Source organism: Rutidosis leptorrhynchoides, chromosome 1, assembly GCF_046630445.1.
Source record: "Rutidosis leptorrhynchoides isolate AG116_Rl617_1_P2 chromosome 1, CSIRO_AGI_Rlap_v1, whole genome shotgun sequence".
NCBI classification, from domain to species: domain Eukaryota; kingdom Viridiplantae; phylum Streptophyta; class Magnoliopsida; order Asterales; family Asteraceae; genus Rutidosis; species Rutidosis leptorrhynchoides.
The window spans coordinates 4,929,977-4,946,716 of NC_092333.1; the positions used below are offsets into that span (position 1 = coordinate 4,929,977).

Consider the following 16,740-nt stretch of genomic DNA (forward strand, 5'->3'; position numbering starts at 1 on the left):
ACCATATAATGTAGTTTCGATTGCTTGTGTCTATTTCGTAAAACATTTATAAAAGCACATGTATTCTCAGTCCCAAAAATATATATTGCAAAAGCATTTAAAAGGGAGTTATGAAACTCACTATACTGTATTTTGTAGTAAAAATACATATGACGACATTGCACAACTGAACAATGCAGGGTTGGTCTCGGATTCACGAACCTATATTAATTATATATATTAACACACATAATTGTAATCGAACAAAATTTATATATTATTATTACTTGTTATTTTAGTAAAATATATGTTTCATTAATAACTTAATTAACTACTTTTATTCTATACACTTTTAGATATATAATTAGTATTTATTATAAAAAAAATTAATCTAGTTATGTTATATGTATTTAAACATATTTTTATATAATAAATATTTATTTGGTAAAATAATATTAATAATAATAATGAATAAAAAGATATATCATTTTGTAATAATAATAATAATAATGTAACTAATAATAGTAAACTCATGTTTAATGAAAATAATAATAATAATGATAATAATAATATTTTATTTTAAATTGTAACTTAATCATTTTCATAATATTATTTGTCTATATCCATCATGTTTGTAATCATCATAATAATAATGTTAATAATGTTAATAATAATAATAATGATAATAGTATTATCAATAATAATATGTTAATGATAATAAAAATATTAATACATAATACTTATAATAATAATAATAATAATGATAATAATTCTAATAATAATAATAACTATAATAATAATAATAATAACTATAATAATAATAATACTAATAAAAATAATAATAATATAGATGATAAGATTTATACCCTCATAATCATAATCGTATTTCGTCAACATTATCATCATCGAACGTCTCCTTAACATAGTCGTTTTTCATAATCATCATCAATCTTAAGTCAAATTTTCGAGTCCTCGCCATAAAATCATAAACTCGTCTTTATGATTCAAAGCATCATCATCATCTCATCATTATTATACATTTTCGATCACCATCATCATCTATCTATGACTTAATACTATCGATTATCATCACGTTATTATGTAACAAGTATCATCATCTTAATTTGATTCAAAGAAGTCCAATTCTAAAAGTCTACTAACTCCACAAAGCCCAATACTATCCTAGTTATCTTTAACCCTCACGGCCCAATTTGTATTAAGTTCAAAAGAAGCCCAAAAGTCTATACGATTCTAGTTCTGCCATAATCTTGTTCATCTCATCATCATTCATTAACATGTATCATCTAATATCTCATATCACCATCATCAATATTTTATGTATTATCAATTCATATCGTCATCATCTTTAATCCTAATCGTATATCATCACTATTTTCTAATTATCACTATCATTCTTTCTCTCCTTCGTGATCTCTTATACATTATAACATATTCTTTATCCTCACTTTGTTTCATTTTGATTGAGCATTGAACAGATACAGAACAGGACAAGCAGTACTAATAGGTTCACAAAGGAGATATGTGTAACCAGTGAACAGAAACAAAGCGGGGCAGTAGCAGGTACACAAGTTCAGTATGTAAAAGCCTAATTATTCAAATCAATTTAAATGATTCAATAGTATTAAACCAATTAATGTATTGGTTTATTAACAGAACCATAACAGGAATCAGATTAAACTTACAGGTGGATTTCGAGGTTTAGAAACGATAGATAGCAATAGCAAGGAGGAAATAGCAGCAATTAAACATGAATGGTCTCTGTTTTGGGCTATTGTGTACTGAGTAGATTAGAGAACATAACTGCAGCAGAAGTCATCGATGAACATGATGAATCCAAAATTCAATTACATTATCTAGTTGCTTTTAGATCCTAAATACTTAATGAAAAAGGTTATAAATAACCTTCCTAATACTCTAAATTCATCAATTGATCCAAAAACAATCAACACGAATTTGAATTTCATGAAGAACACATTAGTTGACTTTTTATTTACAAACTTTGACTTCGAAATTTGTAATCGATTGAAGGAATTAGAAACTGTAATCTTGCAGATAGTTTGAATAGGTGATTCCTAACACATCTGTAATTTTAGATTTTGATGAATGGTTCGGGATTGGCTATTGATTATAACAGGTTGTGAAGAGAAGAGCCGGGTTTTTGCTTCATTGAATTTCTCTCTGGTTTCTCGAATAGCAATAATGGATTTATAGCGTGCTAGTGAGATCTTATGCAGTAACAATATCTGATCGAAAATTGGTTTGTAGTGATTTGTAGTTGACAGGAAAGCATGGGTAGGAGGAAGAACGAATAAGAAGGAAGAAAACAAAAAAAAAATAAAGATGATAGTGATATTAAACGCGTAAATATCCGTTTATATAATTTACATTTACTATTATTAATATTTAATAAATATAAACATATAAATAATATTAATATTAATAATAATAATAATAAATATTAATAATAATAATATTAATAACAATGAGTATAATAATTATAAAAATAATAACAATAATATTATTACTGATAATAATAAGAAATTGTATTTATTTTTATAATAATAATAATAATGATAACTATTATAATAATAATGATTCTTTTTAATGATAATGGTAATAATAATAATACTAATAATCATAATAATAAGAAAAATCATAATTTCACTAGTAATTATAATAATAATGATATTAATAATGATTATAATAATATTAGTAATAATAATAATATAACAAATTAAATGTATCAAATTTTATATCTATATGTTATATGTTAATTTAATAATACTGATATTAACATTAATACTAATATTTATTAAAATATTAATGAAGGTAATAATAGTAATATTAATATAATAACTATATTTTTAACTTGTTTAATATCAATCTGAACTACAAACGAGTATTATAATCATTTAATATTTATTTTTAATATATTTTATTTATATATAGAGATATATTTTAAATAATAATTATTATAATATCCTATTTTTACTTTTATTAATTTTTAATAACAACAACATATAATACTTCAAATTATATTTCGAATTATTATTTATATATACATACACACATATCTATTTATAATTAATTGTTCGTGAATCATCGAGAGCAGTCGAAGGTCAATTAAATGTATGAAACAGTTCAAAAATTTTGAGACTCAACATTACAGACTTTCCTTATCGTGTCGAAATCATATAAAGATTAAGTTTAAATTTGGTCAGAAATTTCCGGGTCGTCACAACTGAATCATTAACATACCTCAACGAAGATCGTGTAGTTTATACATTTTTTCTAACTTTTTACAACCTAACTGATGAAAAAACCATACATACAAACATGAAAAATCATAAAATTGAAATCAACACCAGAATTAATGAAATAAAAAAAAAGAAATTTATAACTTTAATATAACAAAACCTTAGAAATTAAATAATGAAACCCAGAAATTAAATAACAAAACCATAGAAATCGGAATTGGTTCAAGAGATATGTGTAAAACCTTATAATCGTGAAGAAGACGGCTATGATTCTCGTAGCGTAAGATCGTGACGATGACGATAATAATGATATAAACATGATAACTGAATCAAAATCTTATTGTTCAGTTTCCTTCTTCATCTATTTTGAGATTTTTGTGAATTTAATTCTTCATCGATTTTGAGATGTCTGTGAATTTAATACGGGTCGATGGATTGTAGATGTAATACGGATCGCTGAAATCAGAGATTGTGAGTATGATGAACCAAACGTATAGATGAATCGATGGTATAGGTGTATTATTTTGTGAATAGATTTTGTCGATGATGAATCAGAGATTGAGATTGTAAGTATGATGAACACCGTAGGGTTTTCTCTTGAACCCCCTAATTACGGAGTGTGAGTTTTTGATTGAACCCCTAAATTGGAAATTGAGGAGCGCGTAATTTGGCTGATAAAAGGGTATTGTGGATAAATTAACATAGGGGTTGTGACTTATCACGTGATTAAGAAGATGATTTGTGATGGATGGATAGGATTTGATCTTATTTTTTGATGGATGGTTAAGACTGGTTTGTTTTTTGAGATATCATGCATTAAGCACTTTGTTATTAGTGTAAGAGAGATTCTAGTGATAAAGTATGTATCGTAATGGCATGTCATTTTTATTTTATATTTTATTTTATTACTTTTTATTTTTGTTTATCAATTTTTTTTAGCCGGAGGTCCTTACGGAAGCAATCTCTCTACCCCGGAGTAGAGAGGAGGATGACTTTCTCCTTGTAACAACCCAAACCAAACCACGACAATTCCCGTTAAATTTCACAACATAAAAAAAAAATTTCTGGTGCAGTTCATTTGCGCGGCGCGCCAGGTGGGTGCGCGGCGCGCCAAACCACCTGGACAGCCCGCTGTCCCCGGAAGTCAATTTAACGAAAATGTTTGACTAGTTCCCGACATTTTTAGCCAAAACGCTTTTAACCATAAATTCATATATATAAAACTAGCACGTTTAATTAATAAAATTGAGTTTACGAAGCGGGGCCCACATCGACCCAAATTACCCTTTAAGTATCAAAATACAATTTTTGACCATAAGACTCTCAATACGAAACAAGGCCGAGCATGGAGATTGGGGATACGCTACCCAATCCTAAACAATCCAAAAGCAAGCCTCTAAAGCAACTATGCAAGTCTTCTAGTCCCCGCGCTTACCCGAGCCAACGTCCGCATGCAATCTATAAAAAGAGTCAACAACGAGAGGGTAAGCTAACGCTTAGTGAATGATAATATACTACATACATATATATGCATAAAATGGACACGCCACATAAATAAATAAATACCGCATACCGGAGCGTCCAAGCCTAAAGGCAAGCTAATCTAAGTATACCATACGATCACTAAGCAACAAGCTAATAATACCATCAATAAGGTAAGTTCACCAACGTCAATGTGAACAACGCCAATAACTACCCCCGGAGGGTTAACTACATCATGACAACACAACATTAATCACGAATTAGCAATTCGACAATCATGCAACATATCGTGCATATACCAATAACCGCAAGTCCACAATAGCTAGCAATACCAAAAGCATATAGTTCATAATTAAATATGCCAATACATAACTCGTACAACCATGGTTAACCAAGTACACAAGAGAACGGTACATGAAAGTCCGTTGGAGTTCATAACATCCACTAGTGTTACTTACACACCGCGTAATCACTAGTCCCCCGGGTGATGTCTTAAACACCGCGACTAACTCACCCTTACAACAATGTGGCGTCTTAAACACCGCGACGAATCCACACTTCATTCAATACAATGAGTGGTGTCTTGAACACCGCGACACTTCCACTCCCATGACATTGTAGTGTCTTAAACACCGCGATAATACCACAAGTCAATTACACAATGAGTAGTGTCTTAAACACCGCGACAATACTGCTCGTCAATTCCACAATGAGTAGTGTCTTAAACACCGCGACAATACTACTCGTTTCATAGAACGTGGTGTCTTAAACAACGCGACAATACCACGTTCGTACAACACAATTAAATACATTACATACATACACGCATAATTATTCCACTCACAACCACGTGTGATAACGTACACCCAAAATGTGTACTTTGCCAAAGGTAGTCAACCAAAACGCACAACCGTGCCAATTGGACCTATGCACAAGTCCATCAAATCCACCTATATGTGAAGTGAGCTCTATAGCCGAGAATCACTTCACCCGACCCGCACCCATCCTACACATACATATGCATATAGGATATTAACACTCACCTTGAAGTCTTGAAGAAAGCTTCCAAGTAATCCGCAACTCGCCAATGGAAAATACCTATTCCATTATCACAATTACAACAATACAATTAGGATGGATTTACAAACCAACCCAATTCAACACTTAGTGCAATTTCGACCCAATTGCACTTCCAAGCACAAACCGTGCCCGAACTAACCAATAATCACTAACACAAGTGAGAATGGTCCTAATAAGCCAATTAAACCCGAACTCAAGTGTCAAACACGTGTCATACCCATTTAGACACTTAAACCCTAATTTTGACCCATAAAGGTCAAAATCTCATTCTCTACCAATTTGACACCAAAACACATTTAACTCGGTTTAATATTCCAACTTAATCCATTTTAAGTTCATAAACCTCATTAAGTCACCAAATGGGTCATAATCACCACCAAACCCTAATTTGACCCAAAGTCACAATTAGTCAACCAAATACCCTAAAATGGTTTCCAATACTTCCATAATCACTAATCCAAGTGATTAAACTCATACACAAAGCCTAATCAAGGCCAAACCGTCATCCAACCCAAAACCCGCCAAGTGACAAGAATAACTAGTCACCATAAACCCATTTCATCATCTAAGAGGTTTTCACAACAAATCAAACTTAAACCCTAACTTGAATATCAAATCACAAGAATGAAATTCGGAGTTAGAACTTACCAATACCGCCAAAATGATGCCGTTGACGAGTAGAACAACTTTAAAACCCAAGCTTTGATGAGAATCCAACTCCTTCTTCTCCAAATCAAGCTCTCTCTCACTAAAAGTGGGTTTCTCTCACTAGGGTTTGAAGAGAGTGTTTTATGAGTGAAATGTGATCCAAACTGATCAAAGGATCAGTTTTGATGACCCTAAACTGACCCCAAGTGAAAAGACCAAAGTACCCTTCATTTAAAACCTTTAAAAAGGCTGAAAATTGCTTCTGCAGCAATCGGCGCGCCGCGCCACTTGGTGGGGCGCCGCTCCACTCTGCAGGTCAGATTTCAGAAACTTGTTTTGGCCATAACTTTTTGACCGTAGCTCCGTTTTCGATGAATCAAATATCGTTGGAAACGTAATAAGATTTCCTTTCCAATGGTAAGGCTTTGAAACATTAACACCAACTTTATTTGGGGTTGAAAAGATACGTACACTCCTTGTCACTTCAGACAATGTCCAGTTTCCTCCAACGTTCGAGCAAGCAACACGTACATGCTTCGTACACTTCATACATGCATAGTACACCATAAATACATTATCTACAATAAATATTTGGGTCTTACAACTCTCCCCCACTTAAACTCGATCACGTCCTCGTGATCCTCGTCACTTAACCAAATGGACCCCACTCTACGGTCCTCAGCATAAGTCTCAATCCGACTTTCCTAGACAATTCTTCCCAACGAATCGCCTTCAACAACTAAATCGTCACCCACGATTTATCCCGATCACCATCCGAGCACTAAAACCATGCTCATTCCCTAACATCAGGAAAACTCAACCAATCTCGTACCGAGATATAAATCCCTTAGCGTACTATTACCGAGTACAACGCTAAAAGCAACCAAGTCTCAACCTAAGGTCAACAACCCGAAACGATGAAGACCGAACCAAACGAATCCTTACGGACAACACCAACCACTAACATCCCTTGTAGTGCGCAATACGACCAAAGCGCAACTACCGTAACATCATAACAAACGGCTAAAACCGATAGCGTCCAAAACGATGATGGCAACGCTAAACCAAGGTGTACAAAATCGACTTTCGTCACACCCGTAACAACATGTGAGCGAAACACGGCTATCGCATCACTAATCACACAACATGGTCCTCACGATCCCACCATCGGTGTATAAAACAACCGATAGATCACTCAACACCCGATGAAGTCAGCGGACCCCGTCAACGGTCATGCTTCACCGATATAATCCCATGATGAAGTCAGCGGACCCCAAAGGTCATGCTTCACCAATCAACAATACCATGATGAAGTCAGCGGACCCCGAAGGTCATGCTTCACCAATCTCATACGCACTTGGCCTCAAACATCGAGTAGTGCAACATCGCGCTCTGCTACACTATGGGGAACCCTAACGGATACCACTAACCACCCACAATCGAGCAAGAACCACCTATATCAAACATAGGAACCAAACAATAATTCTCTAAAAGAGAATCCGACACACACACATCCCTTAACCGAGGGATTTCACCTTGCTCGCCAAACACATCCATTATCTCTCAATGAGATTTACCACATTACCACCTCGGTGGTAATTTAAATCCAAACCAATAGTACAACTTGAACCAAAATTGTACTCCACCACAAATCGACCAAAAACTAGGTCCCAACACAAGTTTCGGATCTACCATAAGCACTATCCGAAATCTCACCCTAAAACTTCCTCGTGCGGGAGTGTAACTCCCCCACTTGGAACTACGTTCCATATCCATAACTCGTACTACCGTACAGTGCTACCAAATGTAGACTTTACCAACAATTGGGTACACACGACCCATCACCACATCTCGCTCTAACCTCGAGTTCACGAAGGATTTTAACCAATCCTTATACACTTTGAACGAAAGCGTACCGCAACACAATCGGAGTCGAACACCACGCTAGTAGGTATAAAAGAGGCACCTAATGTTGCATCATGTAGACTCCATTACCAACACACATCGAGATTAAAAACACTCGATCTCAAGGGTTCCAACCACCCGACGAACCTCATGGTTCATCACTTCAACATAAAAGCGAACACGCGCTTAACAATCGAACACCAAAACCATTTCCGTGGCTTGGTAGAAACATTTCTCAAATATCAAGGAATGCTTGGTTGCACCAAGTCTTACGCCCTTCGCCCGACAATCAAACGTCACCATAGGGTACTTCCATTAGGAACGTCACCCATAACAACAATATGCACAACACAAGGCATTAACAACTCAAACTCAAACAGCATCGAACATTCCCAAGACTTGTGACCCCTCATGCCACCATTGTAACATCTAGACGCGCTAGAATTCGATATACTCGTCCGCGTACCACCCGTGCTCACACTCGGACCCTTAGTCCTCTTACTCGGAGCACCATAAGAAACAACCCTTCTATCCCTTGAAGGCTCACCCTTCTGCGATCGTGTATGCGACTCGAAACCCCTAGTCAAGTCGAATAATTCCGAAAACGATTTCGATTGACCACGTCTAATTTTTCTTTTCAAGTCGTCATTCAAAGTCCGATAGAAATCCCCCATTAATAAACGATCACTTCCCAAATACTCCGGACAAAAACGAGCCTTCGCCATAAAGGTCGTCTTGAGAGTATTTAAATCCATAGATCCTTGTCGCAAATTTCGCAACTCATTACGCAATTCCCACAAATCGGCCGAAGTCCGGAATTCCTCGAAGAATTCCTCCTTAAATTCGTCCCACGATAAGGCCATAAACGTTTCACCACCGACAAGATCAATCTTACCATCCAACCAATCCCTCGCCCTACCCCGCAACAAACTCGTAGCGAGTCTCGTCTTTCTCTCGGGAGGGCAATCAATAGTACGGAAACACCCTTCGACGTCCGAAATCCAAGTTGTGCTCACCAAAGGATCCGACTTTCCGTCATACATCGGGGATTTAGTCCTCATGAAGCTCTTAAGATAACGCTCCATTTCACTACCACTTTGAAGTTCGAAATATCTCCTTTCCATTCTTTCTTCCAACGCACCCATTTGCTCCGCAACAGCGGCCGCAACTCTAGAGTTAAACTCCGCGTCATTCGCCTCGGTCTCGTTTCGCGTCGTCATTCAAAAGAATGCAAAACGATTAGTCCACGAACGTATAAAACCGCACGCACAACACCGTCCCATCTTGCTAAACACTCGTCGTACATCACTTGTTAGACACGATTTGTACCCGTAATAAGGTTTGCAAGTTCTTATTACGCACACACGCCGCATCGACTCGTTAGTACAACGACCGCCTCGCTCGATGATAAGAACAAACACAACCAAAATTCTACGCGATACAAACACACGCGAGAATTATTACCACAACACAAAAGCATATTAATAATATCCGCATTACTAATATATACGTTAGTCGACCTATAAACAAGGCACTAACTAAACCCATTCCGACCCGAAATCCTACAAGTCCCGCAACAATTTAAGCACACACAAAAGTCTAAGTCTAGGCACCTATCTCAAGTCACCTAAATCCCTTAGACCATGCTCTGATACCACTTGTAACAACCCAAACCAAACCACGACAATTCCCGTTAAATTTCACAACATAAAAAAAAAAATTTCTGGTGCAGTTCATTTGCGCGGCGCGCCAGGTGGGTGCGCGGCGCGCCAAACCACCTGGACAGCCCGCTGTCCCCGGAAGTCAATTTAACGAAAATGTTTGACTAGTTCCCGACATTTTTAGCCAAAACGCTTTTAACCATAAATTCATATATATAAAACTAGCACGTTTAATTAATAAAATTGAGTTTACGAAGCGGGGCCCACATCGACCCAAATTACCCTTTAAGTATCAAAATACAATTTTTGACCATAAGACTCTCAATACGAAACAAGGCCGAGCATGGAGATTGGGGATACGCTACCCAATCCTAAACAATCCAAAAGCAAGCCTCTAAAGCAACTATGCAAGTCTTCTAGTCCCCGCGCTTACCCGAGCCAACGTCCGCATGCAATCTATAAAAAGAGTCAACAACGAGAGGGTAAGCTAACGCTTAGTGAATGATAATATACTACATACATATATATGCATAAAATGGACACGCCACATAAATAAACAAATACCGCATACCGGAGCGTCCAAGCCTAAAGGCAAGCTAATCTAAGTATACCATACGATCACTAAGCAACAAGCTAATAATACCATCAATAAGGTAAGTTCACCAACGTCAATGTGAACAACGCCAATAACTACCCCCGGAGGGTTAACTACATCATGACAACACAACATTAATCACGAATTAGCAATTCGACAATCATGCAACATATCGTGCATATACCAATAACCGCAAGTCCACAATAGCTAGCAATACCAAAAGCATATAGTTCATAATTAAATATGCCAATACATAACTCGTACAACCATGGTTAACCAAGTACACAAGAGAACGGTACATGAAAGTCCGTTGGAGTTTATAACATCCACTAGTGTTACTTACACACCGCGTAATCACTAGTCCCCCGGGTGATGTCTTAAACACCGCGACTAACTCACCCTTACAACAATGTGGCGTCTTAAACACCGCGACGAATCCACACTTCATTCAATACAATGAGTGGTGTCTTGAACACCGCGACACTTCCACTCCCATGACATTGTGGTGTCTTAAACACCGCGACAATACCACAAGTCAATTACACAATGAGTAGTGTCTTAAACACCGCGACAATACTACTCGTCAATTCCACAATGAGTAGTGTCTTAAACACCGCGACAATACTACTCGTTTCATAGAACGTGGTGTCTTAAACAACGCGACAATACCACGTTCGTACAACACAATTAAATACATTACATACATACACGCATAATTATTCCACTCACAACCACGTGTGATAACGTACACCCAAAATGTGTACTTTGCCAAAGGTAGTCAACCAAAACGCACAACCGTGCCAATTGGACCTATGCACAAGTCCATCAAATCCACCTATATGTGAAGTGAGCTCTATAGCCGAGAATCACTTCACCCGACCCGCACCCATCCTACACATACATATGCATATAGGATATTAACACTCACCTTGAAGTCTTGAAGAAAGCTTCCAAGTAATCCGCAACTCGCCAATGGAAAATACCTATTCCATTATCACAATTACAACAATACAATTAGGATGGATTTACAAACCAACCCAATTCAACACTTAGTGCAATTTCGACCCAATTGCACTTCCAAGCACAAACCGTGCCCGAACTAACCAATAATCACTAACACAAGTGAGAATGGTCCTAATAAGCCAATTAAACCCGAACTCAAGTGTCAAACACGTGTCATACCCATTTAGACACTTAAACCCTAATTTTGACCCATAAAGGTCAAAATCTCATTCTCTACCAATTTGACACCAAAACACATTTAACTCGGTTTAATATTCCAACTTAATCCATTTTAAGTTCATAAACCTCATTAAGTCACCAAATGGGTCATAATCACCACCAAACCCTAATTTGACCCAAAGTCACAATTAGTCAACCAAATACCCTAAAATGGTTTCCAATACTTCCATAATCACTAATCCAAGTGATTAAACTCATACACAAAGCCTAATCAAGGCCAAACCGTCATCCAACCCAAAACCCGCCAAGTGACAAGAATAACTAGTCACCATAAACCCATTTCATCATCTAAGAGGTTTTCACAACAAATCAAACTTAAACCCTAACTTGAATATCAAATCACAAGAATGAAATTCGGAGTTAGAACTTACCAATACAGCCAAAATGATGCCGTTGACGAGTAGAACAACTTTAAAACCCAAGCTTTGATGAGAATCCAACTCCTTCTTCTCCAAATCAAGCTCTCTCTCACTAAAAGTGGGTTTCTCTCACTAGGGTTTGAAGAGAGTGTTTTATGAGTGAAATGTGATCCAAACTGATCAAAGGATCAGTTTTGATGACCCTAAACCGACCCCAAGTGAAAAGACCAAAGTACCCTTCATTTAAAACCTTTAAAAAGGCTGAAAATTGCTTCTGCAGCAATCGGCGCGCCGCGCCACTTGGTGGGGCGCCGCTCCACTCTGCAGGTCAGATTTCAGAAACTTGTTTTGGCCATAACTTTTTGACCGTAGCTCCGTTTTCGATGAATCAAATATCGTTGGAAACGTAATAAGATTTCCTTTCCAATGGTAAGGCTTTGAAACATTAACACCAACTTTATTTGGGGTTGAAAAGATACGTACACTCCTTGTCACTTCAGACAATGTCCAGTTTCCTCCAACGTTCGAGCAAGCAACACGTACATGCTTCGTACACTTCATACATGCATAGTACACCATAAATACATTATCTACAATAAATATTTGGGTCTTACACTCCTCCTGTGGGTGGAGAATTCTTTTCTTGACTCGTGGTTAGAGAAACGACTTCTCTTCTGTTATAGGGTAGATGAATGATTGTCTACATCTCACATACCCCATATATCGCATGTGTAAGATTACGTATTGTTGTTGTTGTTGTAATGGTTGAGAATGGTATAAAATAAATTGTTACTTCCTCCATCCCATCTTAATAGTCAATATTTTCTTTTCTGACTGTTCCAAATTAATAGTCAACTTTCATAAGTAGATAACAATAATCAGTTAAAGTTCTTTTATGCCCTTACTTTATTCAAGTGAAAAAAAATGTAGGTAAAAAGTAAGGAGTAAAACTGGAAAGTATACAAAAAGTACAAGTGACAGTAATTTTTACTTAAACTGTGTGTTTTGTCTGTGAACTATAAAGTTGATACGAAGGAGTATATAATACATTATAAATTACTTCCTCCGTCCCTATTTAATTATCCCAGACAAAAAACACATAGTTTAAGGAAATGTCATAAAAGTACTATACTTTCTGTTTACTTTCCAGTTTTAACCTTTTTTTTGTTCTCCTTTAATCAAATCTACATACATTAAGAGTGTGATAGAACTTGATCTTTTTATTTTTCTTTATTTATGAAAGTGAACAATTAATTTGAGACATCGTAAAATAGAATACTGGAAAAATAAATTGGGGACGGATGGGCTCATCTTCTTTTGCATTGTCCGTGATTCCTCAACATTTAGTCGACACTTTTTATTGGTGGAATATTAGACGGGTGATTTCGAGAGATTTGATTCATTTGGGACGTCAATTCGGTCGCTTAGGCACATCACTTAGTTTTGTCGAATATTTTTGTTGCATATCTCTGTTGTTCTACATCTTATGTAACTATTCCCTTCGTCTCATTTTTATTGTTCAGTATTCTTGTTTAGATGTCTCAAATTGATTGCCCGCTTCTATTAATGGAAAAGAATAATATGGTAAAATTTCTCTGTACCCTTATTTAATACATGTAAGACAAAAAGATAAGTAAAAAATGAAGGGTATAGCTGAAAAGTAAATAAAAAGTATATGATTTAGTCAGTTTTTCTTAAACTGTGTGTTTTTGTTTGAAGACAATAGATATAAAATGGACGGAGTATTATTTACTTATTTAGACGGATCATTAGTTTGATGAGACGGTTTTGCACTTTTGCTTATTTATACATAGTTTTTTTCACCGAAAAATAAAATAAAAATCAATAACTTCCTAATAAAGAAAGAAAGAATAATAAAATAAGGGAACATTGGGAAGTAGTGTTGCGAGTACGTACGATATAGTGCGGGAGTCAGGGTCTGAGTAGACTCATTGACTAGCTTTATCCAAGAAAGAAATCAGCTCGTCAGAATTTTCAATATATTATCTTAACCTATTCTACGGTATTATTTTTAGATAAATTTTATTTTAATACTCCATACTTAATACTTCTATCCATCTCAATTTAATTTTTCTTTTTAAGGTATTCTTTCTTTTATGTATATAAAAAATATATAAAAATAATAATAATAATAACTAAAAGTAAGAGATAAAAAATAAAGTAAACAAAAAATACAATATGATTGGAACATTTCTTAAATTCTATAATTTTTGTCTTACTACTATTAAAATAGCGCAGAGGGAGTACATAGTACTACCACCCAAGTTGCGAAATTCAATATTCGAAGAGTAATCGATTCGAACATTGGAAGAAGTAAATCAGGAATTTGAAGATTAATCCATAATTAATCGAATAAGCTTTTCTACATATTAACTATTGTACTAAATCTTAAAATTATATGTTTAAATATATAAAATACTGTAAACATAAATTTTAAAATAATTGTCCAACATATACATAATCATTCATTTGTTGAAAAATATTTGAATCATAATTTAAATTCATATTAACAAATTGTCCAATTTTAACTTTAACCGACTTTAATTTAACAAATCTGATTTGACCCATTAATAATGTTGACTGATTAATCAAACGGGGTTTTAAAACTAATATCAATTTGTTCCTTGAAAAATAGTAATCATGAGTAATCGACATTTTTTACAACACAATACCACTTTTAAAAGTCGTTGTAAGCTAACACGCATTTACTATTTAGTACTTATTATTTAAAACGGTTAAAAATAATAAAAAAAAATTATTCATGAATACTACTCCAACTTTTTTCTAAAAAAATATGAAACTATATACAGAGTAACATAAAAGAGAACTTTCATCAAAGAATAAACAACTAAAAGAAATATATAACGAGGATCGAACCAAATGCAACCTAAGACAGAAATATGAAAAAGCCTAGCTAACCTCAACAAAAAATATAACGAGTACCTCTTAATGAGATATGTTTGTTAGAGTTGAAACGCTGTTAACTATTAAATACTTAAATTTATTTTTATATTTTTCCCAAATTATATTCAGAATACAAACAAATATATAAAATTTTTTATTTAATTTAATATGTTAATAAAATTAGTTTTACCCAATTCATTTTATTAAACGCCAAAGTAACTCCTACACCATGATCTATAACTAGTACTTTTAACATTTTATACGATCACCATAAACTGGTAATCATTTTGTTTAAAATAACTTAGGAGTCACAATATCCTCGTTAATGTATTTTGTTTAAACTACTGTATATCTTTAAAAAAAAAAAATTGTTTGAACTATACTTAATTAATTGGACAATGCTAAACGTAGCCCTTAGGGCTACGTTTAAACTTATCAAATTTAAGTTTAAAAACTATGGTTAATTAATTACAATGTATAAATATTTCTTTTTTAATATCGACTTTCATTATATAATTTGAGAATTAATGTTATTCATGGCAGGATTTTGTTATATAAATGGAATATAATTAAATTTGGTAAGCAAATTTATTATATAATTATAATTAAATTAGGGCTACGTTTAGCATTTTCTTAAATTTTGTTCTTTAGCGACTAGTATATGTCATCAATTAAGTAAAATCAAATCAATTAAATTAAATAAAATCAAATCAATTAAATTAAAAAGACAATTAATACAAATAACTTTCAATAAATTTCGTTTCTATTTTTTAAAACTCGGGATGACTCATTATACAACTCAAATTTGCCATCTCCCAAGCAAAAACCTACCACAAAAACTACTTCTAGTCATAAAATATTTAGAAATACTAGTAGTTAATTTATCATAACCCGGACCAAGTTGACTCAGTTACTAACTCGCTTGCAGTACACATCTTTCTATCTCTATATATCTGCATCTATATCTCAAAACACAGATCCATGAAGAAGCGGTTTAGATTCAGACACATAACCCACATGACAACATCTTCTAAAATCTTCTAAATCGACATGCCGGTTCGATTCAGATCTAGAAACGAACCGGATTATTTCCTCAAACTCGGATTCTTCACATGGAACCGTTAATGGACCGGTATTTGAAAAACCGTATTCTTCTTCAGCTTCCATTAGAAGCTTCTGGAATATCGGATGGTTTAAATACGTTGCTCGTACGATAAACCGCTTATAATTGATGCCGACGCAAACTGCCACGTGTCCAGACGGAACATCACCGGCGATACAACGTCGAGAAGTTGTGAAAGATGACCGACGGCGCCAGCGACGGAGCATTTGACGTACGCGTACAATGTGTTGGATTTTGGTTGATTTTTCAATCGCCGGTGACATGATTGCGGTCGTCGGAGATTGAGTTGGAGTTGGAGTTGGTGTGTGTATTTTTGTGTGTGAAGTAAGTTGAACGTTGAAAAAAGAGAAGTGGTGTTTTTATAGGGGGGTGGTTGTGTGCAAAAAGACTGTATTAGACTTAGGGTTTGTGATATTTACGAAGATCTTGTGGTTTACCACGGGATTGAAGGGTACTGCTGTTG

The 16,740-nt window shown here is 34.8% G+C and overlaps 1 protein-coding gene and 1 long non-coding RNA gene across 2 annotated transcripts in view; both read right to left on the reverse strand.

Moving 5' to 3' along the window:
- LOC139855487 (uncharacterized) overlaps nucleotides 1-3,904 on the reverse strand; it is a 46,998-nt gene extending 43,094 nt beyond the window's left edge. The window contains exon 1 of the long non-coding RNA XR_011761469.1: nucleotides 3,500-3,904. This is a non-coding gene — a long non-coding RNA (uncharacterized lncRNA). The remainder of the gene's footprint in view (nucleotides 1-3,499) is intronic.
- Nucleotides 3,905-16,120: 12,216 nt separating this feature from the next.
- On the reverse strand, nucleotides 16,121-16,540 carry LOC139900277 (auxin-induced protein 10A5-like). The gene has a single exon (XM_071883087.1). It carries the CDS (start codon nucleotides 16,538-16,540, stop codon nucleotides 16,121-16,123), a length of 420 nt encoding a protein of 139 aa, XP_071739188.1.
- Between the last annotated feature and the right edge of the window lie 200 nt (nucleotides 16,541-16,740).

What these genes read in the sequence shown, in the direction of transcription:
- LOC139900277 (XM_071883087.1), bottom strand. Translation starts at nt 16,540, where the DNA reads ATGTCACCGGCGATTGAAAAATCAACCAAAATCCAACACATTGTACGC.